Raw genomic sequence first — 25424 nt, forward strand, 5'->3', positions numbered from 1 at the left:
GTTTTAAAAATCATCCTTCTGTAGATGACTCACAAAATTATATATTCAGGCTAGTCTCTCTCCCACTTGATGAACTGTTTATTAAACATTTCAAATGGGATACCATCTAGGCAACTCTGATCTTTCCTTCCACATGTACTTCTCTTCCAAGATTTCCGTTTTGCATCAGTTGCCGTCACTGTTTAACTTACCCAGATTTAAATCCTTGATATTATTCTCAATTCCTCATTTTATTTTGCCCCACAGAACCAGTTGATTTCCCAGTTTTGTCATAGTGACCTTCATAACAGCCCTCACATCTATTCCCTTCTCATTATCTACAGTCACTCTACTCTTTCTGGCTCAGATTTTAATTGCTTCTTGCCAGAAATACTGAAATACATTCTGGTTATTTCTACTTCAGTGTTTCTGTCTATTCCACCCTTCACATAGCTACCAAAGTGACTTTCCTAAAACACAGATCTGATCATGTCTCCTACTCAATAAACTCTAATGTTTCTCTGTTGTTTTTAAGATAAAATATGAACTTTTCTGTTTTCTGTTTAAAGTTCTTTATAACTTGATCTCAATTTACCTCTTCAGTTTTGTTAAACACCACTCTTTTGCACCTATACTACAGTTCAGACAAACTGATCTTCTTACTGTTCCTTGTACGTGGTACTCTATCTCCTCTCTCCATTTTCTTCCATTGGCTGTCTGCCATGCCTATAATATATTTCCTCCTCACCCCCCATAATTTAGGATTTGTTTCCTTCAAATTTTCCTTGAACTGAAGCACCATCTTTTGTAGTAATCCTTTTTGGATTACCCTAACTGCTAGTATCATTCCTTCAAAATTACATTATATTTCTTTTGTTTATTTTTTAATGTTTACATGTACACATGTTGTCTTCCCCATCCCTTAGCACAGTGCCTGACACATACTAAATGTTAATAAATACTTGACAGTTGATTGAAGTTTAATGTTATGTGTCACTTGTTCACCATACTTCATGTAAGAAATGTTAATGGTAAACTTTTTTTTTAAGAAGACCACGTGGAAGAAAATTCTATCTCATGACATCAAAATCTCTTGCAGAGAGTAAGGAGGTAGAGAAATTTTACAAAGAACTTGATAAAATGCTTCAAATAAATCAGCATATACTTTAATATTTAGTGACTTCAATGTCACAGAAGATGTGGGAAAGGATGAAAAAAATGTTTACTTTACACCATGGTACTCTGGAAGTAATGAACAAGAAAATCCAGAGGCTTATAGAGTATATCAGTCTCTCCTCATACATCATGAATTCTTTCTTCAAGAAGAAAGTAAATATTGGTAAATGAGTATGGTAAGTACCTGATAATATCATAAAAAGAAACTTATTTTATTTTAACATCTAGAAATGATGACTTACCATTGTGAGAGTCATATATGAATTAGCTACCTCAGTGCAGTGAAACATTAGCTTTTTATAGCAATGGTTACAATCAGTATCAAAGAAGAAAAATAGTGAACAGAAGTTATACATTTCCTATTTAATTGACTTAATATTGATACAGAAAAAAAAGTAAATTTGTGGAAGAATAATCTTTGGCATTTCCTATGAAATGTAGGTGATATGAAATAATTGACCTAATTGGAAACCCAAGGACCTTCAATATTACCTCAGCTAATAATCTCCTTTTTAGACAATGAGAAATGGCGGGCAAAAGCGCATCATTTTTTTTTCTTTTAAGTTTATTTACTTTTAGTTAGCAACATTAAGTTTCACAAGTTTTGGAGTTCCAAATTTTCTCCCCCTTCCTCTCCTAAACCCCTCCCCCACCCATAGGAGTATGCAATCTGATATAGGCTCTACATATACCTTCACATTAAAAATTAGTGAAGTTGTAAAGAAGAATTATAACCAATGGAACAAACCACAAGAAAGAAGAAACAAAACAAAGCCAAATGAAAGAGAGAGAGAGCAAATAGTTTGCTTCAATCTGCATTCAGACTCTGTAATTCTTTCTCTGAATGTGGATAGCCTTTTCCATTATGAGTCTTTTGGAGTTGTTTTATAACTTTGCATTGCTGAGATGAGTTCAATCTATCAGATTTAGTTATCACAGATACAATGTGTCTGTAATGGTGTACAATGTTCTCCTGGTTCTGTTTCTCTCACTCAGCATCAGTTTATATAAGTCTCTCCAGGTTATTATGAAGCCCATCTGCTCCTAATTTCTTATAGCACAATAGTATTCTGTTACATTCATATACCACAATTTGTTTAGCCATTCTCCAATTGAAGGGTTTCCTTTAATTTTAAATTCTTTAAAGCCTCCACAAAAGGGCTGCTATAAATATTTTTGTATATAAGGGTCCTCCTCCCACTTGTATGATCTCTTTGAGATATAGCCCTAGAAGAGGTATTGCTGGGTCAAAGTGTATGTGCATTTTTATAGACCTTTGGGCAGTAGTTCTAAACTGCTGTCCAGAGTGGTTAAAACAGTTCACAATTTCACCAACAATGCATTAGTGTTTCATTTTTCCCACATCTTCTCCAGCATTGTTTTCCTGTTTTGTTATGTTAGCCAATATGACAGGTGATACGTGGTACCTAAGAGTTGTTTTGATTTGCATTTCTCTATTCAATAGTGATTTAGAGCATTTTTTCATATGATTATAGATATCTTTAATTTCTTACTCTGAAAACTGCCTGTTCATATCTTTTGACCATTTATCAATTGGGGAATGACTTGTATTCTTATAAATTAGATTCAGTTCTCTGTATACATTAGAAATTTAGACTTTATCAGAGACACTGGTTGTAAAAATTCTTTCCCAATTTTGTGTTTCCCTCCTAATACTGGTTACATTGGCTTTGTTTGAAAAAAACCCTTTTTAATTTAATATAATCAAAATTATCCATTTTGCATTTTTTAATGCTATCTCTTGTTTGGTCATAAATTTTTTTCTTTTCTCCATAAATCTGACAGGTAAACTATTTCTCTCTCCCAGATTGCTTATAGTATCTGCCTTTATATCTAAATAGTGAATTCATTTGGACTATTTTGGTATACAGTGTAAAATATTTGTCTATGCCCAGTCTCTGTCATATTTTTTTTCCAGTTTTCCCAACAGATTTTGTCAGATAGTGAGTTCTTATCTCAGAACCTGTAGTCTTGGATTTATCAAACAGTAGATTACTATAGTAATTGATTACTGTGTCTTGTGTACCTAATGTATTCCACTGTTCTACCATTCTATTTCTCAGCCAGTACCAGGTAGTTTTGATGACTGTTGCTTTATAATACACTTTAAAATCTGGTATGGCTAGGCCACCTTCCCTAACATTTCTTTTCATTAATTCCCTTCATATCCTGGATTTTTGTTATTCCATATGAATTTTGTTATAATTTTTTTTCTAGCTCTGTAAAATAATTTTTGGTAGTTTGTTTAGTATCATACTGAATATATAATTAATTTCGGTAAAATTGTCATTTTTTTATATTAGCTCAGCCTAACCATGAGCAACTAATGGTTTTTCAGTTACTTAGATCTGACTTTATTTGTGTGAAAGTTGTTTTATAATTGTGTTCAGATAGTTCTGGAGTTTGTTTTGGCAGGTAGACTCCCAAATATTTTATCATGTCTACAGTAACTTTAAATAGAATTTCTTTTTCTGTTTCTTGCTGTTGGGTTTTCTTAGAAATGTATAGGAATGGTGAGGATTTATGATTGTTTTATATCCTGCAACTTTGCTAAAGTTATTTATTATTTCAAGTAGTTTTTTTACTTGATTCTCTAGGATTCTCTAAGGATGTCATCATATCATCTGAAAAGAGTGATAACTTAGTCTCTTCTTTGCCTGTTCTAATTCCTTCAATTTATTTTTCTTCTCTGATAGCTATAGCTGACATTTCTAGTATCAAATTTAATAACAGGAGTGATGGTGGACATCCTTGCTTCCCCTGATCTTACTGGAAATGATTCTAGTTTATCCCCATTACATATAATACTTGCTGATGGTTTTGGATAGATGCTAATTACTTTAAGGAAATCTCCATTTATTCCTATACTTTCCAGTGGTTTTTAATAGTAATGGGTGTTATATTTTTTCGAAAGCTTTTACTGCATTTATTGAGATAATAATTTGGTTTCTACTAGTTTTGTTGTTGATATGATCAATTACGCTGATAGTCTTACTAATACTGAACTACCCTTGCATTACTGGAATAATGAGGTATATCAAATTGCATTATTCTCGTGATAAGTTGCTGTAATATTTTTGCTAACATTTTATTTAAAATTTTTGCATCTATATATTCATTCGGAAATGTGGTCTATAATTTTCTTTATCTCTTTTGGCTTTCCCCAATTTAGGTATCAGTACCATATTTGTATCAGAAAAAGAATTTGGTAGGACTCCTTCTTCACCAATTTCCCAAATAGTCTATAAAGTATTGGAACTAATTGTTTTGAAATGTTTTATAAAATTTCCTTGTAAATCCATCTGGCCCTGGAGATTTTTTCCTGGGGAGTTCATTAATGAGTTGTTCAATTTCTTTTTCTGAAATGGGTTTATTTGAGTATTTTACTTCCTCTTATGTTAATCTGGATCATTTATATTTTGTAAATATTCATCCATTTCACTAAGGTTGTCAAATTTATGGACACATAATTGGGCAAAATGATTCCTAATTATTGTTTTAATTACCTCTTCATTGGAGGTAGATTCACCCTTTTCATTTTTGATACTGGTAATTTGGTTTTCTTCTTTCTTTTTTTTTAAATCAAATTGACCAAAAGTTTATCAACTTTATTGTTTTTTTCTTAAAACCAGTTCTTTCTTTTATTTATTAGTTTAATAGTTTTCTTAAATTTTATTAATATCTCCTTTGGATTTCAATATATCTAATATGGAATTTAATTTGGGATTTTCAATTTGTTTTTTTTCTAGCTTTTTCCAGTTGCATGCACAATCCATTGATATCTTTTTTCTCTATTTTATTCATGTAAGCATTGACAGATATAAAACTTCCCCTAAGAATCGCTTTCTCTGCCTCTCATAAATTTTGGTCTGTTGTCTTGTAATTGTCATTCTATTGAATGAAGTTATTGATTGTTTCTATTATTTTTTTTGGAGGGCAATTGGGGTTAAGTAACTTGCCCAAGGTTACACGGCTAGTTATTTTTTTGTGTGGGTGTTAAGTGTCTGAGGCCGGAACCGAACTCAGGTCCTCCTGACTCCGGGGCTAGCACTTTACTCACTGCACCACCTAGCCGCCCCTGATCGTTTCTATTATTTATTGTTTGACCCTCTCATTGTTTAGGATTAGATTATTTGATTTCCAATTTATCTTTCTGTGGCCCTTTTTACATGTAATTCTTATTGCTTCATGAGCTGAAAAAGTTGAATTTAATATGTCTGCTTTTCTGAACTAGATTGTGAGGTTTTTATTCCCTAGTACATGGTCAATTTTTGTATATGTGCCATGTATCTCTGAGAAGAAGGTATATTTCTTTTATCCCCATTTTGTTTTCTCCAGAGGTCTATCATATTTACCTTCTCTAAAATTCTTTTCACCTCCTTCTTTCTTTATTTTGAGGTTAGATTAATCAAGTTCAGAGAGGGGAGATTGAGTTCCCCCACTAGTCTAGTTTTATTATCTATTTTTTCCTTCTAACTCCCTTAACTTCTCCTCTAAGAATTTGGATGCTATACCACTTGGTGCATATATGTTTAGTAATGATATTGCTTCGTTGTCAGTGGTGCCTTTTAGCAGGATATAGTTTCCTTCCTTATCTCTTTTAATTAAATCTATTTTTGCTTTTGCTTCATCTGATATGAGAATTGCTATTCCTGCTTTTTTTTTTTAAACTTTAGCTGAAGCATAGTATATTCCACTTTAGTCTTTCACTTTTACTGTATGGGTATCCCCCTGTTTCAGATGTGTTTCTTGTAAACAGCATAGTGTAGGATTATGGTTTTTAACCTGTTCTGCTATCCAACTCCATTTTATGGAAGAGTTTATCCCATTCACATTCACAGTTATGATTACTAGCTGTATCTTTCTCTCCATCCTATTTCTCTACCCCCATCCCTGTTTATGCTTTTATTTCTCCCTTCTCCTTTCCCCTCCTCAAAAGAGCTTTGCTTTTGACCACTGCCTCCCTCAATATTCCCTGCTAATCAATCCCTCTCTCTTTTCCTACCCTTTTCCCATACTGCTTCTTCTTTCCTTTCTAACCACCTCCCCCCTTTTATTTCCCTTTTTCCCTCCTGTCTGTAGGGCATGTTAGATTTCTATATCTTAACAAAGTATGTTATTTCCTTCCTTGAACCAAATGTGATGAGAGTAAATCTCAAACAATGCTCTATTCCCTCCCTTTTATTCCTCTACTATAGATAAGGTTTTGTGTCTCTTCACATTAGATTCCTGTACTTAGCTGAGTATGTCATTCCCTCCTTGAACCAAAATCAATGAGAGTAAAACTCATACAATGCTTATCTCCCTCCCTTCTTTCTCTCTCCTATAGTAAGTTTTTGTGCCTCTTCATGTAATGTCATTTACCATTTTTTGCTTTCTCCTTTCCTCTTCTCCCATTACAATCTCTTGTGTACCCCTTAATTAGTTTCATTTATCATCACATCAGTTAATTTTTCCCACACCCTCTATCTATGTATGTCACTTTTAAATGTCTTAATAGTTATACAATTCTCAAGATTAATAGGTATCCTTCTCCCATATAGGGATGTAAACAGTTTGCTCTTATTGAATAACAAGTTTGGTTTTTTTTGTGTGTTTGGTGTGTGTGTTTTCCCCTATTTTCCTTTTTATTTCTCTCTTTAGTCTTGTATTTGAAGATCAAATTTTCCATTGAGCTCTGGCCTTTTCATTAGGAAGGTCTAGAAGTCTTTTATTTCATTAATATCCATCTCCTTGCCTGAAAGATTATGTTCAGTTTTGGTAGATAGTTGATCCTCAATTGTGGTCCAAGCTCCTTTGCCTTGTGATATATCATATTCCAATCCCTCTGATCTTTTAATATAGAAGCTGCAAGGTCCTGTGTGGTCCTGACTGCAGTTCCACAATATTTGAATTGTTTCTTTTCTTTTTTTTTTTTTTAAGCAATTGGGGTTAAGTAACTTGTTCAAGGTTACATGGCCAGTTATTTCTGGGTGTGGTGCTGAGTATCTGAGCCCGGTATTCGATCCAGGTCATCCCAGCACTGGAGCCAGTGCTCTTACTCGCTGTGCTACCTGGCCACCCCTATTGAATTGTTTCTTTATGGTTGCTTGTAGTATTTTCTCCTTGACCTGATAATTCTGGAATTTGGCACCAATGTTCCTTGGAGTTTTCAGTTTTGGATCTCTTTCAGGATTTGGTAGATTCTTTCAATAACTATTTTACCCTCTGGTTCTAGGACCTCAGGGCAGTTTTCCTTGATTTCTTAGAAGATACTGTCCAGGTTCTTTTTTTTTTTCATCATGGCTTTCTGGTGGACCAATAATTCTAAGATTATCTCTCCTGGATCTATTTTCCAGGTCAGTTGTTTTCCCAAATAGATATTTTAGATTTCTTCTACTTTTTCATTCTTTAGATTTTGTTTGACTGATTCTTAATGCCTCTTAACAGTTATTAACTTCAACTTATCTAATTCTAATTTTTAATGAATTATTTTCCTCAATTTGTTTTTGAAATTCCTTTTCTTTTTGGCCAGTTTTTATTTTTAGGGATTTATTTTCTCGAGTTAGGTTTGGTACCTCCTTTTCCTTTAGACAAATTGTACTTTTTAAGGAGTTGTTCTCTTCAGTGAATTTTTTTTTTCCATTTTACCAATTGTATTTTTTAAATAACTGTTCCATTTTTGTTCTGTCTTTGTCATTTGGCTTTTAAAATCCTTTTTTGAGCTCTTCCAAGAATGTTTTTTGGGCTTAAGACCTGTTCATATTCCCTTTTGAGGTTTCAGATGTGGGTGTAGTATCAATATTGTCCTCTTCTGAATGTGAGTTTTTTTCTTCCCATTCACTGTAATAGCATTCTATAGTCTTTGTTTTTCCAATTTGATTTTGTCCATAGTGATTGCCTATCTCCTGGCTTCAAAAGTGGATCTCTGCTTCTGGGGTATAGAGGGCTCTGACCCATGCTTCTTGTGCTGGGAGCTAGGGGCCTGGCTACTGGCTTTGTGTGCTGTGGCCCCTGGTTCTGTCAGTTAGAGTCTATATAATGCTGCAGCTCTCCTGGTGCTGAGCGGGAGCTGGTTAGTGAGTGCTGAGATCTAGACCAAGGCCAGGACTTTGTGTTTACCCAGGGTTAAACTGAAGCTCACAGTATGAGGTGTGGGGGAGGGGTGGTCTGGTTGCTTCATGTCTCCATCTTGCTGTCCCTGGGCTAGAGGTCAGGAGGCTCTGTTGCTGGTGGAATATGCCATGCTACAGTCTCCCAATTCCCCTGGCTGTGTGAAGGCACACCTGGGGTTCTGGTACTAGCACTTCCTGGCTCCATCCCCCCTGGGGTTCAAGATATCCCACTGGTCCACTGAGGTAGGACTTCTTGGGGTCACCTCCCATCTGGACTGGTCCCCTTCAGCATCAGTTCAACCATAGCTATAGATCTTCCAAACCTCCCACTGGTTCCACCATTTCAGGATTTTACCCTGGGGCAATACTCTCTGTGTTTTTCAAGGTCAGCAATGAGGGAATGACAGCACCTATGGTTTACTCTGTCATCTCGGCTCCCAGAAGTTCAGGTAGGTGACTTTTAAACATCTAAACTATGGACTGATAGCCCCAGGAGTAGCTGCTGCCACTATCACAGGTCCTGTACTTGTCTCTTACCCAGATCTGACAGACGCCTGTCCTGCAGTGAGAGGTTTGGAAATCACCACTGAAGTGGGTGAATTAGTTCCCTGGGCTTGCTTTAGCTCTGCTATGGTTGTATGTGTGCTGACGCAGCTCACATGCTCTGTGCGCTATGCTCAATAAATCCTATCTGGAGATGTTCCATGTTGGTGGGCTGGAAATCTGCCATAGTCTGTTTCCTAATGTATTCTGCCCCTCTTAAATTTTCACTTTTTGGAGGTGACTGAAGGAATTTATGGGCATGCTCAGGTGAGTCCCTGGTTTTGCTCCACCATCTTGTCTCTGCCCCCTCCCAGCAATGTCATTTTATTGTTACTTAAATATGCATATATACCCTTTGATTAGTGAGACATTCAGTACTACCAAAGATATAAAATAGAAAAAGAAAGGACCATAAGTACAAACATATTTAATATTATGCTCTTTTTTTTTTGTAGGAAAGAAATGGGAACAAAAGAGATACCCATTTATTGGGGAAAAGCTGAACATATAATGGTTTACACATATAAGTTAGGCATAACTAATAGATATAGGTACTGAATCTATGATTTCAGTGATAAAGATTATCAAATATTTTTTTCTGACTTATGATCTTAGAGAGTTGCCTAGAGTATTGAAAAATTAAGTGACTCACTTAAGTTCAAAAGACTGATAAGTGACAGAGGTAGGACTTAAACCCAGATCTTCCTGGTACTAAAGCCAGATTTCTATCTACCACAGCTCACTGTCTCTTTATATAAATGTAGTGAAATATTTTTGTGCAATAAGAAACAACAAAGCAAATAGATTTAGAGAAATCTCTAAAGATTTGTATGAACCAATACAGAATAAACTGAATAGAATTAGAAGACTAATTTGTAAAATGCTTACAACATTGTCAAGACAAATAACTTTTAAGGACTTAAGAAGTCTGATCAATGGAATAACAAACCATAGCCCCAGAGGACCAATAATGAAGATTGCTGCCATCTACTCAGAGGGTGGTGATGGACTAGACAAGCAGAATGAGATGTAGATTCCCTAATATAGCCAATATGTAGAGCAGTTTTGCTTATCTATGCTTATTGATACAAAGGAGGGTGATTGTTGTTAAAGGCTTATTAAGATGGGTACTGAGGGATAGAGGGCCAGTGATAGTTAGACTATACATCCACCCCCATCACCCAAAAAGATGAAACAGTTATATTACATCGTGAATACAAGGAGAAACTGTGGGTGACTCATACATTTTGTTGATACTTATAAAATATGAAGAGATCAAGAGAGGTCACCAGTATGTTGAATGGATACCCTTTTTAGAATTTATGATTGGTTATAGATAAAAACAGCACAAGATGAGAAGGAACCCAATCTTACAATTTGCACTGTTGTAACCAGTATTCAAGATTATAAATCCATTGATATAGTTGATTTTTTTAAGTTGAATCTTATTCTAGATGAACAAAGAAAAGGAGCTTTAACAAAGTTTACTAGTAGGGAAATTCAACTTCTCTGATGAATCAGTTTGACTCTGTTTTGATGAATCAATAGATCCCCCTTTTTCAAAAATACAGACTTTCAGAACTGGAAGACCACTCACAGATCATTTAGTTCAGTGTGTTATTTTTAGCAATGAGGAAACTACAACCCAGAGGGTTTAAATGACTTATAAATATTAACACAGTTGGTTAGTGACAAAGTTGGGCAGCGGTGTACTGGTAAATATTTAACAATTAGCTCTCCCCCCTAAAAAAATGATTCCATAACACACTTTTAATTTTAATCTTCATTATTAACATTTTCTCTATCAATTTTTTGACTCTCAACAATCAATGAAACAATATAGCACACCCTGAAATGTAGCATTTGTCAATTTATGAAGTGTAAATACTCACACTGAAAGTTTAAGAATAGGCAGTTATTACAATATAAGCTGATTTGAGAACACCCATGAAATTGGTGCTAAAACCTAGGCTTTTAAACTCCTTACCTGGTGATCTTTCCATTTTACAACACTCTGCCTGTGTAAATTTTAAAACTTCACAATAGAAATGCATTGTGTAAGCATGATTTTGCCACATCTCATAAAAATGTTTTCATGAAGAAAAAATTAATAAGAGTTTCTGGATGATGTTGGAGTAATCTGTATAAGGGAGATTGTTTAGGTAATGAATTATAAAATAAACTACTATTATTGATTTGTAGAAGAACCTTGGTAAAAGCTTCACAGTATAATGGTTCTATAAATCAATCAATCAAGCAAAGTAGAATGGTAGCAGTATCTTAGATTAGAGCTTTTTCCCCCTACTTTTTCAGAATAGTTCATGAAAAGAGACATTAAATTGTATCCTTGTGCTTTAGAGAATGTCAGTAGATTCCAGATAAAACGGTTTAATTTTATTTTTTATGGTAATATTTCACCCAATTACATGTTAAAATAATTTCTTTTACATTTTTTTGTTTTGTATTCTGAATTCTATCTCTCTCCCTCCCTCTCCTATGCTCTCCCTGAAATAGTAAGCAATCTCTTATAGGTTATACATGTGCAGTCATGTAAAACATTTCCGTATTAGTCATTTTGTACAAAAAGACTAGAACCAAAAATAAATGAAAGGAAGAAAGAAAGAAAGAAAGAGAAAGGAAGGAAGGAAAAAATAAAGCGAAAAATAGTACACTTCAGACTGTATTCAAACAATATCAGTTCTTTCTCTGGAGACAGATAGCATGTTTGTCTTAGATCATAGCATTGCTGAGAATAGCTAAGTTTATCACAGTTCTTCATTGTAGATTGTTGTTACTATGTACAATGATCTCCTGGTTCTTCTCACTTCACTGTGGTGTTCATGTAAGTCTTTTTGGTTTTTCTGAAATCGTACTACTTATCATTTCTTATAGCACAATAATATTCCATCACAATCATATACCACAGCTCATTTGATCATTCCCCAATTGTTGGGCATCCCCTTGATTCCCAAATCTTAGTCACTACAAAAAAGCTTCAAAAAGTTTTTTGTACAAGTAGGTCCTTACCCCCTTTTTTGGGATATCTTTGAGATATAGACCCAGCAGTGGTATTTTTTTTTAAAGCAATTGGGGTTAAGTAACTTGCTCAAGGTTACACGGCCAGTTATTTCTGGATGTGGTGCTGAGTATCTGAGCCCGGATTTGATCCAGGTCATCCCAACACTGGAGCCGTTGCTCTTACTCGCTGAGCCACCTGGCTGCCCCTAAGCAATTGGGGTTAAGTAACTTGCTCAAGGTTATATGGCCAGGTGTTTCTGGGTGGGTGCTAAGTGTCTGAGCCCGGAATTCGATCTCCAGGTCTTCTCAACACTGGAGCCAGTGCTCTTACTCGCTGTGCTACCTGGCCGCCCCTCCAGCAGTGGTATTGCTGCATCAAAGAGTATTGACAAATTTTTATTCCTTTGGGCATAGTTCCAAATTGCTCTCCAGAATAGCTGGATCATTTCACAGCTCTACCAACAGTGTACTAGTGTTCCAGTTTTCCCATATCCTCTCCAGTATCCATAATTTTCATTTTTTATCATATTGGATAATCTGACCTGTGTAAGATTGGTGTCTCACAGTTGTTCTAATTTGCATTTCTCTAATCAGTAGTGACTTAGAGCATTCTTTTGTGTGACTATATATGGCTTTGATTTCTTTACCTGAAAACTTCTTGTCCATATCCTTTAAACATTTATCAATTAGAAAATGACATATTCTTTTAAATTTGACTCCAGACTGTTTAATTTTCAAACTCAATTTCAGTTAGTCCTTATTCATTCATTCATTTATTTATTGCCTTTTTTTGGAGGGCAAAAGGCATTGCCCAAGGTCACACAGCTAGTAACTGTTAAGTGTCTGAGCCTGGATTTGAACTCAGGTCCTCCTGATTCTAGGGCTGGTGCTATATTCACTGTGCCATCTAGCCACCCCTGCTTACTTATTTATACAAATCCAGGTCATAAATAAGATCACCTTTGCCTGAATGACCTTCCTTTTAGAACCAACAGTCTAATTGATGTAGGTTTCTCTTTTAAATATATTGTTTTCCCTCATTGACTTATTTTAAACTACTTAATTATACAGTGGTTTTTTATATGAATTGCAGTGTCACACACACATACACATACACACATATACATACATACACAAACAGATATTGCATACATTATACATTTTTCACTAAGGTTCTACCCTAATGCCTCATTGTGCCATGGGAATAATCCTTTATTCTCAAAGGCTAGACCAGATAGATTTAAATTCTCACAGAGCCTATCAAACAAGAAAGGATTTTAATACAGACCCAGTGAAAAAATGTGTCTGTTATTTGAGGAACCAACTAAATAATTCCAGACAACTTACACTACTAGAAAATGGATTTGTTTTTTATTTACTTATTTGTTTCTTACCACAGTACCTTGTGAATACTACACAGTATAGTAGCGAAGTCCAATTTGTATACCATGAGTACTCAGGTATTATCTGTATTTGGTGAAATCCTAAATCTTTTAATTTTGTAGGCAATGAAGTATAGCAGGTAGAGCAAACTTTGAAACCAGCAAGATGTGGATTGAAGTGCTGCATGTGACATATCCTGACTGCTTAAACTTGGGCAAGTCACTTAGCATTTCAGTAAAGTTTCCTAGAGAAGCAACTCTTGAAGATTTTAAGTTGGAAGTCTCCATTGGTAAAGTGGGTTTTTCTTACCAGGCATTTGCTACGTCAGCGATCACAAGTCCATTACCTAATTTCTCTTAATATCTAACCTATCTTTTACACATATTAAATAGTACAAAAAATCTTAATCCTAAAACTTTATTTCATTATTTAATTTATAGAAACATTAAACTGTGTGGCCTTTTCCTAGGTTTCTTCTACATGCCAATCAATTCATTTATTTTTAATTTGTTACCTAAATACCTTTATACACATCACTGCCAACATCATCCAAAAACTATTGTTTAATTTTTCTTTATGGATGGTGCTAAGCACTATGGGAGAATCACATCAAATATGAATTTTTCACTATTGCCATTTGTCAATGAAATGCATTTAGTTTGAAAATGTCATCAAAATTCTGTGTTTGGAGCCTTATATGAATAAAGACCTAACAATATAGGCAGGTCTGTGCTTTCCTACTTGAGTGAATAATTGGAGGAGATGGTACAGATGGGGGCTGAAAATTCCTCAAAGACCCTATTACTAACTTTTCCTAATTGATTTCTTTTAAAAAGGTGAACAAGATCTGTGGTCCTCCTGTCAGAACACCTACACAAACCCCTGGTTGTTCTCTTGATCAGAGCAAAGATAAGCAAGGAATGAAGATCTCTTCAAGAGACGGTGAAGAAACCCTTGCCAGCAGAAGAAAGTAAGACATTAGTTTTACAACCAGAAAGAAAGAAGAAAGTAAGCCATTAATTTTACAACAGAATAGACCACGTTAAAAAAAAATGAAATGCACCAGAAGAGAAAAAAAGAGAATAAAATCAATCCAGCTTCTAAAACCAACAAAAAAACCAAACAAACCTGTTTCATTAATTAGTTAGAATAGGGCCTTTTTGAAAAATCTAGGTTTAGCTTTAGGAGATAGCTAGTATATCATTTCATTTCAAGATAAAGCTTTGGAATATGAAAACCATGGTTGGTTAAGAATTTAAGTTATTGATGTTTTCTCTGGAAACTACTGTACAAATTTGATTAGAAATTCTTCTCTTTCTCAGTTTTTCCATTGTACTTTGCATTTCTTTTGCATGTGTCTAATTTGACCTTTTGTAGTAATAAACCATATTATTTTTCTCTCTACATAATGATCTCCTTGAGGTCAGTGCCTACGTCTTGTTTATCTTTATGACCCCCACATTGCCTCACGCAGAGTAAAGCTTACATAACCATTCCATAAATGCTTATTGAATGGAACCAAAATGATATAAATTGACTTAGAAAGGATAAACATTGTTTGCTTAAAATTAATGTGCATTTTGTTATCACTTATTTTACATGTGAAATTACTAGCTGTATCAGAACAGTTTCACAGGATCATCTCTTATTAAACAGAAATCTCAACAGCAAAAGGATAAGGACTGAGTTTCTTCAGGGCTTAAAACCAAAGTTGTCTATAGCACAAAGTCAGATAGCATAGAGGAAAGCAGGTAGGAGATAGAATAAAGAATATAAGTGGAAAAGACCAGTAATTCCGAGGAGACAGAATCCACGAAAAGGGGCTGCAATAAAGCATTGAGCCTTAGGTGGCACTACAAAAATGTGCAGAGCATGGGTAAAAAACAAAGTGATCTAAAGACTTTGACAGAAGGAGGTATCTATTCAACTCAGGTTCAGTGCAAGGACAGATGAGGCTCATGACTAAACGGATTATAAAAAGTTTTATTTATTCAAAATGAAAAAATTAGATAAAAGAAATGGTGGAATGATCATAAATACCATGAAGATGAGAGGATATTGAAGAGGGTTAGGAGTGGGGGCAGGGCATAGAGAAATAATAGTTAATGGAAAGAGAAATAGGAGTGATATTGTAATTGGAGTATACTGAAGACTACCTAATCAGAAAGCAAAAATAAGTATGTAAAGAGTTGAGGAAATGTATAATTCTTTCTCACTGTACTGTGTGTACTTTTCCACTGTACTGTGGAGTGTATTTGAGGGCGTGAAGGGTTGGAGGTAACTTTATGCACAATCTACTTGAGCTTTCTTTGCCTCTTTGTGTCTCCGTCTCTCTGTCTCTCTCTCTCTCTGTCTCTCTGTCTCTCTCTCTCTGTCTCTGTCTCTGTCTCTGTCTCTCTCTGTCTCTCTCTGTCTCTCTCTCTCTCTCTCTCTCTCTGTCTCTCTGTCTCTCTCTCTGTCTCTCTGTCTCTGTCTCTCTCTGTCTCTCTGTCTCTCCCTCCCTCTGTCTGTCTCTCATAAAAGTGGAGAGCAATGGATAATATATTGAATTGACTTGATGACAATTTCATTCCTGAAAGTATGGAGAATGTAACAAGGAGAAATATTATTTGAGACCTGATTCTGGCAATAATGTATCACTAGTCATTCAAATTGAAACGAGAGAACCTGTGACAACTACATCTTACAATCTAGGATGGATATGAGGTGGTAAGTGGGGGAGGAGAGAATAGACAATGAATAGTCTCACACACATCCAGATTTTTAAAGTAGCTTTCAGTTCAGAAATCCAGAACTGAAGATTATGCAGAAGAAATGAATCCAAGCTGTATGAGATACTTTCATTAATGAAATTCTCATAGCACAAAAACTAGTGATTACAATGGAGAAGAAAACTTTAAAGAAAATTATATGGGGATGACTAGGTGGTACAGTGAATAGAGCACTGGCCCTGGAGTCAGGATGACCTGAATTCAAATGTGACCTCAGACACTTAACACTTACTAACTGTGTGACCTTGGGCAAGTCACTTAACCCTAATTGCCCTGCCCCCCACCAAAAAAACAAAAAGAGGAAGAAAATTATATGTATGGAACTATAATATGGGTGTTGGCTAATAGATATTCTTTAAAAAAAAGATGTTCATAGAAAATGAAGCAAGAGTTGTAATAGAGGATGTCTACTGAACAATGGAAAGATCCCTCAAGGAAAAAGAAAATCAGGGATTCTAAATCAGTGTATGAAATGAGTCAGACAAGGAAAGGCAGAGGTAACAAAGGAGGTTTTTTTTAATGCTGTATATAGAGTAATGTGATGATAGAAGAAAGATTAGGATCTCAGCTCAGGGTAGAGAGGATAGTGACATTGGACAATATCAACTCAACTTTTATATGGCTTTTGCTTTTTTTTTTTTTTACAATATAGAACAATCTTCTAACTGATAAGGAAAACGATGTTATCAGTGAATTTAAACCAATGATCTTTGAAGAGAGAGTAAGATTATATTCAGCTCCACTAAATAGTTTTTAATCTTCAAGCCCCAAATTTTGTATAAGCGTAATAAAATAAATTAGGGTTATGTTTTTCAATGATGACTCTTACTATCTTTTGGTCATTCATATTTGGCATACATAAATGATAGATTCCAGAAGAAATCTAGAATGCATTTCTAAGGAGGCAGAAGTCTTGAGCCAAAAATTAAGACATCTAGGTGGCACAGTGAATAGAACACTGCACTTGGAGTAGAACTGAGTTCAAATTGAGCCTCAGACACTTATTACCTACATGGTCCATTTACTTAAACTCCGTTTCCTTCAGTATTCTCAACTGTAAAACAGGATAATAATAGCACCTGCCTCGATGGGTAGGACAGTTAGGAGGTGCAGTGGATATAGAGACTGCCATGGAGTCAGGAGGATGTGATTTCAAATTTGACCTCAGATGCTTAATAGCCATGTAACCCTGGGCAAGTCACTTAACCCTGTTTGTCTTAGTTTCCCGATTTATAAAATGAACTGGAGAAGGAAATGACAAACCACTCCAATATCTTTGCCAAAGAAAACCCCAAATGGACTCATAAAAAAGTTGGACATGATTAAAACAACTCAACAGCAACCTCAAAAGGCTGTTGTGAGGATCAATTATATTTGTAAAGTGCTTAACATAGTACCTATGCTTAATAAATACTTGTTCTGTCATCCTTTCTCTTCCTTGAAGAACTGGGGGCACAGGTGACATTTGTTTCACTACTGGTGATTAAATATAAGGGCTGCAGAAAGTTATGGTGGATTTGCATATTTGAGAACTGTACAAATGGTCAAGAATATTGCATCTGAAAAGAAAATTTGTATTTCTTGACTACAGCTTCCAATATAGGAATTATGGACTCAATCAGAGATCTAGCACATATAAAAATATATACTAAAATGCATTTATCTAAAATCTAACAAAATAATCAGAAAGACTTTAAGTTGGAAAGAATATGTTAGAGAGAAACCTGCCTTCATGTATCCCATTAGGTAGATGCCATAGAGGGTATACACATTGCAGAAAGAAAGGCAAAAATTAAAATAATAGTAATAATGATAAAATCTAACATTTACAGAACTTTAAGATTTGCAAAGTGCTTTATAAACATTTTCTCATTTGATTCTCCCAGTGATATTGTTATTCACATATAATACTTAAATAAACTGAAACTGACATTAAATGACTACCAGAGTAACAGAGCTAGTTAATATCTGGAGGAATATTTGAACTCATCATACCCTATGTCACCTAAGTGCCTATTCATAAATTTGTGAATCAAAAATCCAAAAAATGAAGCAACAAGAAAACCTATAGACTCAGATAGGCCTGTATAAAAGCAAAAAGTATAAATAACAAACAAGGTCAGCTAGATGTCTCAGTACAATAACGCACATTTGATCTGTTAATTACTCTGAGGCTTAGTGGGATAGAACTCATAACTGGCATATGATTTTGGTAGGTTAAATTTTACAAAAGTAGGGGATGAAGGAGCATTTTGTATATGAATAACATAAGCATGGAAGAAACTGAGAAACAAGAGTTAAATGTACATTTAGGGAAAGATGAGTAGGAGAAGAAGCAAACAAAATTGTTAGCCAAGTATACTACAGATCACTTGGAAAGAAAGGAACTGGATAAAGATTTTTTGAAATTTGGTTCAGAAGCATGATAACTATAATATAATCCTTCAAAAGGTGGAAAGACCAGTAAAAATAACTACTAACCTATACCTAATTTTCACCAAAAAGAAGGGACTAGCTAAAGTTGAAGTGGAAAAGAAGGGGTCCTTGGTGTGACAGGAGAGAGGGAGTGAACATTCCATTTAGAATCTATGATAGAGGTGAAGAAAGACATCCTTAGATTTTCAGTCTTATGCTTTAGGAGAACATATTTCAAAGGGTTCAGAAAAAAGATAGATAATATCTCCTGGTCTTGTAAGACAGACCAAAAGAATGGGATATTTTCAATATGTGAAATTCTGAAGACAAAAAGAAAAATTCTTATGAATAATTGAAAAGGGAAGGATATTTATGCCTAGGGAACTGATTGACCACTTTTAATTTTAAAAAGACATATATAGAAAAGGAAGCAAGGTCAGATAATGGAAAAGGAATACAAAAGCATAATATGGTCCATCAAAAATAGTATCTGGAAAACAGAAATTCAAAATGAGTTGAGACTACTGAGGCAAGCTAAAGATTTAAAAAAGTGTTTTTGATATTTTATTAGTGAAAGTATAGAGGTGAAAGAATGGATTGTCAAACGTGGAGAGATAGGATGATGATGGAAGATAGGGAGAAGGCAAAAATACTTATTTTGCTTCTTTTTTTCTGCCTAAGAGAAAAATCTTTAAACTGGGAAAAAAAGAACAAAAGTCATAGCAAGATGAAACCTAAGATAAATCAGAGATAATATAATAGCTCCTAACTGTTCGGAATGGGTTAAAATCATTAGACTAAGAAAAAATCCTCCTTGCTAATATATTGAAAGAAATGGTAGATTTGTTATGGTTTATATTGTCAGTGACAGCCATGGAAAGTGAGAGTTTGGGAGAAAGGAAGGATCATGAGTTGAGTTTTACATAGTAAGTTTCCCAGTAGGTCATTCAGGAAGAGATATTCAATGGACAGCCGGTGGTGTGGGTTTACAACTGAAGTAAAAAGAATGGGACTAGAGAAAGTAATGTCTTGGGAATTAAAGTATCAGAGAGAATCCACTATGCTAGGGGATTGTTAAGAGTTTCAAATGTACAAAAAGGCCAAGGAAGGTAAGAGAAGGTCATAGTCTTCGGCAATTAAGAAGTAATTAACCTGGGTGAGCTTTCTTATAGTAGATCATGTGGAAGATAGATGATCTGGCTTTTATAAATGAGTTAGTGAGAAAAAAATTAATAGTGAGAAAGTAGAAGTTACTCTTTCTAGAATTTTGCATTGAAGTACAGGGGAGAGGTAAGACCATCACTTGAAGGAATTAAAAGATAAATGAAAGGTTGTATGAGGGAAAAATTTGCAAGTTTTTAGTCATTGAAGAAAAAGCCTGAAATGAGGAAATTATTAAAGATGATGAAGATTGAAGTAATAAATGGAGTGACTTCCCAGAGAAAACTTGATTGGATGAGATCAATAACAAGTGCAGGGACTTTTCCATGGAAGAAAGTCACCCCATCTTCTAAGGCAAAGGCAAAGGAGAGGGCATTGAGTTGGTTAAAGCAGTGATGTCAACTCACATAGAAATGGGCCAATGAAAGCTTGGATCTCTGTGAGCTGCATATACCTTAGTTTTAAAATGTAGTAGTACTTATGTTTTATTGTACTTTTGTTTATTGTGTTAAATATTTCCCAATTACATTTAATCTGATTCAGGCCACACTCTAATTCTAAATGCAGTCTATCAGCTATGTTTGACACCTCTTAATTAAGACATACTGAAATTTGGGGCCTTATTGAATAAGAGATGGAATAACTCATAATGGATGGTCTCATTATTCTTGTTTTTTTTGAGGGGGGAAGGCAAGGCAGTTGAGGTTAAGTGATCTGCCCAAGGTCACACAGCTAGTAAGCGTCAAGTGTCTGAGGCTGGATTTGAACTCAGCTCCTCCTGACTCCAGGGTGGGTGTTCTATTCACTGCACCTCCTAGAGCCCCAGTCTAATTATTCTTGGGAAATAGTAGGAAGCAAAGCCATCTGTGTGATGGAGGAAAGTGAGCTTCAGACTAGAGAAGACTTAGAAAAAGACTAAGAGAAGACTTAGAAAAACTGTTATTAGAGTAATAATATATGGAATCACATATAAACAATGTAGCTCAATAGTTTGCTCAATTGACCTATTGTAGATTGAGGAATGTGAAGTCAAAGAAATGAAGCCAGAATAGTGATGATAAGTGGAGAATTAAAGACTGAGGGACTCAGAGTTTTAATAAGAAATTAAAAACAGATTGGGGTATATAGTAAGGCAATGGTAGTGATAGAAGCATGGGAAGTTGTGACCAAAGTTAGCGTTCAAGATTTTCCCTGTAGTGGTAAAGATATGACCATCTCCTTAGGTGAATGCAGCAGAATGCAGGTGGGAATCATGGAAGATGACCTTGGTGAATAAGGATATTAGAAGGATCATCATTCACAGAAACTGAATTTCCCAAGCATGATGATGGAGGTTAAAGTAGAGGGAAGGTGGTTAGCCAAGTGCTGAGGTTGTAGAATGGCAAAGAATGCCCTAAAACTTTGTAGGTGATAGCAACAGGGATGTTCTTAAGAACAGTATAATTAAATTTCTCCTTAATCAGGCTTTAAGTCCCAGGAATGCAGAAGTCATGTTTCTGTAGGGGAGGAACATGGCCTATATTGCGTCTTCATTGGGTACAAATCCTGCTTCTTGTAAAAAGAATGCTGAATTTGGAATCAGAAATATCTGGATTTTAGCCTCCCCTCTGACACTTAACTGTCTGTGACCACTAGCAAATTTTTACTCTCTCTGATTCCTATTTATCTTATTTGCAAATTTGAAATAATATTACCTATAGAAAAGCTCAAGGTCTTTTGTGACATGTGGCAACAATACTCCTATTTGGGGCCTTAACCAGATTAAAATGTACTTGGGAAATGATTAACCAAATAAATAAAATATGATACAACATGGATACTGTTAGTTTGTGGTTTTCTAAGTCAATGTGGGTCTGCAGGGATTTGTTTCTATTGGATTTTGACATCACTGTCCTATAGTACTTAGCTCCTAGGATTGCTGTACATATAGGATAAGAACAAAGATATAGGAAACAGTAGCAGAAAAAGAAGGGGGGATTTTTAAGTAGATAGCCATTTATAGAATAAATTAGCATGAGATTCTAATTGAAAAGTTGAGAGACTGAGATGGTCACTATAGGAGAGGGCTGAAGACTAATAACATAATAATATCTTACATGTATTTAGCATTTTATGCTTTTCAAAACTCTTACCCATACGTGATCTCATCTGATCCTGAGAATAACTCTATGGATTGGAGAGAGCAGGAATTGTAATTTACATTTCATATATGATAAAATAGAGGCACAGAGACATTCAGTGATTTGTCCCTGGGGCCAAGGTTAGTAGATGGTGGAGCTGTAATTAGAACCTCAGAACATAAATCTTCTGATTAATATCTTCCTATACAATCAGAAGTAAATTTTATTTTCCTTTTTTTCTTTAAATTTTCCTTAATAAAACAAACATTTCCATTACTTAGTAGAATAGAAAAAAGATATGATTGTACCTGAAACTGCAAATCCATAATAAAGTTATCATGCAACTTCCTTTCCCCCTTTTTTCTTCCCTTCCCACCCCCATATCCCCATTCTAGAGATGTCTACCATTAGGCTTGTGTGTATGTGTATACATACACATAATTATGTATATATACATATATAATCATTCTATACATATTTTTATTTGTCAGTTCTTTCTCTGGGTATTATCTTTCTTCATATAGCCTCTGTAATTAATTAAAATATTTGTAATAGTCAAAATGACTCATTCATTCAAAGTTATTCTTAAAACAATATTGTTATTAGTGTATGCAGTGTCCTCTTGGTTCTGCTCATTTTGCTTGTCATGATTTTGTGCAAGTCTATCCATGTTTTTCTAAGATTATCAAACTCATCATGTCTTATAGTACAATAGAATTCTATCACAATCATGTAGCGCAATTTGTTTAGACATTTCCCAATTGATGGTCATCCCACAATTTCCAGTTCTTTTCTGCCACAAAAAGAACTGTTATAAGTATTTTAGAATATATAGGTTCTTTTCATTTTTCTCTAATCATCTTAGGAAACAGACCTAGTCATGGTATTGCTGGGTCAAAGGGCATAAGCAGTTTAATAATTCTTTCAGCATAATTCCAGATTGCTCTCCAAAATGGAATCAGTTCACAATTCCACTAGCAGTGAAATAGTATCTCAATTTTTTCTACATCCCCTCCAATATTTTTTGCTTTCCTCTTTAATCATTTTAGTCAATTTGATAGGTGTAAATGATATCACAATATTGTTTTAATTTGCATTTCCCTAATCCATAATGATTTAGAACATTTTTATAGGATTATCAATTGTTTTGATTTCTTCATTGGAAAACTGCCTACTCGTATCTTGTAACCATTTATCATTTGGAGAATAATTTGTATTTATTTAGATTTGACAAAATTCTTTATATAATTGAGATATATGATCTTTATCTGAGAATCTATCTATAATTTTTCCCCTTTTTTTTTTGCCTTTCTTCTGATCCTGGCTACATTTATTTTATTTCTTCAAAACCTTTTTAATTTAGTGTAAAAAATTATCCATTTACACCTCTCACTCTTCTCTATCTCTTGTTTCCTCATAAATTGCTCACCTTCCATAAGTTTTATAGATAATATATTTCATTTTCTTGTAATTTCTCTTTTTATATCTAGGTCATATATCCATTTATATTGTTAAAAAGGATTTTCTTTTCCTTTAAAAAGAATCCTGAATCCTGAGCCTTGCTTTGGAAGAATGTGGCTCAGATAGACCTGAATGTTATCCATAATACCTGCTTTGGAATAATGATACACCATCTAGAATTGCTATTTTCCCTTTCCCAAAGCTTAGTGGTTCCCCAGTTATCCCACTTTCTCATATTCCTTCACTTCCCCTGCAAGCAAAATGGACTCTATTCTCTCTTCTGTTTCCTACACTTTAGCAAAACCACAATATTCTTCCAGTTAGGAAGTCAATTTGAGTGGTCCAAGAAATGGTTTTGACAAAACCATTCTTATGATGTTCACAAGATATGTCCATGCATCTTCCTCTTTCAAACCATCAGTCATTCAGACACACACACACATACATACACAGAGCACACATGCACACACACATACATACACATGCAACTGATAACAATCCTTTTTGGCAAAAAAATAAATAATTTTTTAAAAGTTTGTGAGTTGTAATGTGGTCACAAATTTCATTCAAAAACCAGAGTTTACCATCTTTTTTAGACTTAGTTAAATCTGTTGTTCCCATTAACTGAAGGCTTTCAAAGAACTGAATTTGTGGGAGGTAATAGAGAGGTTGCAAAAGTACTGGATTCAACACATGCTCTGAATATAAAAAGTTTCCAAGGTGGGCATTCTAGGAATACATTCTATCTCTGTGCAGAAATCTTCTTTTCCAATTCAAAGTTACTTATTAATATTCTTTATGGATTTTTTTTTTGCTCCTTCCCTTTCCTATTTGTTTTTTCTTATTTCCCAGTCTAATTCTTTTGTTGTGTCCCATTGTTTTCTTTGCCTTCCTTCTCCTCTCCTTTGCTCCTAACATTAGAAGTGTAATCATCTATTAAAACCTCTGCTTGGCACTAACTGCTGTACTGGGCGCATTCATTAACTAGGCCAGGTTCCCTGCAACTTAGAAGCTGGAAGACTTTTCCTTCCCAGCAATTGAACTGAATTCTTTAACACTGCACCTTGGGGATGTAATTGAATTTATTCCATCTCCCCTAATTTATCCTTTCCATACAATATGCTAATGATGAGCTAATTGAAAAGCTGAGTTATTGATCCTACTCCTTTAACTGAAGCACCAGGCCAGTTCCAAGTTTCATCAAAGGTTGGAGAAGGAGGGAAAGGAAGAAGCAGTATTCTTTTAACCAGTGCAAGTGAGGCTAACTCTTTTGTTTTATAGAGAGAAACCAAGTTAGTGCAGCTGTAAACTGCATTGCACTGATGCAGCTGTCTAAACCAGCCCAGGCAGAATGATTTCCCCATGGCAGATCCCTTTCCCTCCTTGGTTCCTTGAATTTAGTTGGTAAGAAGCAAACTATTAGCAGGCTTAAATGGGTGATAATTAGCTGTACATTATTATTTCAAAGTGGTGTGGCTGTGCCAATTAAGTGGGTAATTAGGAAAACCCCAGGACAATAAATTAAGACAGAGTCTCAACACCAATGCCCCATCTGTTCTCCAGCAAGCATTCCAATTAGCCAAGCATCCTATTTAAGCATGTGCCAATTAAGGAGATTTGAATGTATGCATGAGTGGGTGGATGTGTAATAGAGAGTGTCACAAGTTTTAGGGAAAATAATTTAAAATGTTGGAGAGCTTTTTGAGGTTGAGAAAAAGGTAGAAAAATGTAGAAATATGGATTTTTCTATGTCAAAAAGGCCATGCTATTTAAATCTCTTGAACTGCTGTTTTACTGATGAAGAAAAAATAATGGAAAGAGCATAGCTTTGCTGCATTTCCATTTTGTGGGAGCTATATCATGATTATCTTGCCTCCACCACCCCCTTCCAAACAGAGTTGATTATCAGATATTGTTGGGAATACCACAATTTGCCAAATATTTGGTGGAAGTTGGCATTTAGCAGGGTAGGTGAAATTGCATGGGTTAAAGAGATGAGTGCAGTAGAGCAGAAGTCGAAGTACTTTATGAAGTCATCCTCTATTAGAGCAAATGAATTTGTTATACACTATATTAAATAAGATAGTGGTAAACTCAAAATGTCAAGTATGAACTATGCTGATGACAAAGAAATTGCTGAAATTAATGTGTTCAAAATAGGGAAAGCATTGAAATGGTGTCAGGATTACTCAGCATCACTTGAATGTACTAGGATTATGAAACCAAATGCCTTCCTCTATCTATCTATCTATCTATCTATCTATCTATCTATCTATCTATCT

The 25424-nt window shown here is 34.9% G+C and overlaps 1 protein-coding gene across 1 annotated transcript in view; it reads left to right on the plus strand.

Moving 5' to 3' along the window:
- The window catches only part of GPC5 (glypican 5), a 1030830-nt gene that overhangs the window by 503189 nt on the left and 502217 nt on the right, over positions 1–25424 (plus strand). Inside the window, exon 6 of the mRNA XM_069067362.1 lies at positions 14051–14184. Within this exon, the coding sequence (XP_068923463.1) occupies positions 14051–14184 (134 nt within the window). The remainder of the gene's footprint in view (positions 1–14050; positions 14185–25424) is intronic.

This window comes from Petaurus breviceps, unplaced genomic scaffold, assembly GCF_028583685.1.
Source record: "Petaurus breviceps papuanus isolate PSGF00001 unplaced genomic scaffold, PetGlider_PUasm1.0 90743, whole genome shotgun sequence".
In the NCBI taxonomy this organism is placed as follows: Eukaryota; Metazoa; Chordata; class Mammalia; order Diprotodontia; family Petauridae; genus Petaurus; species Petaurus breviceps.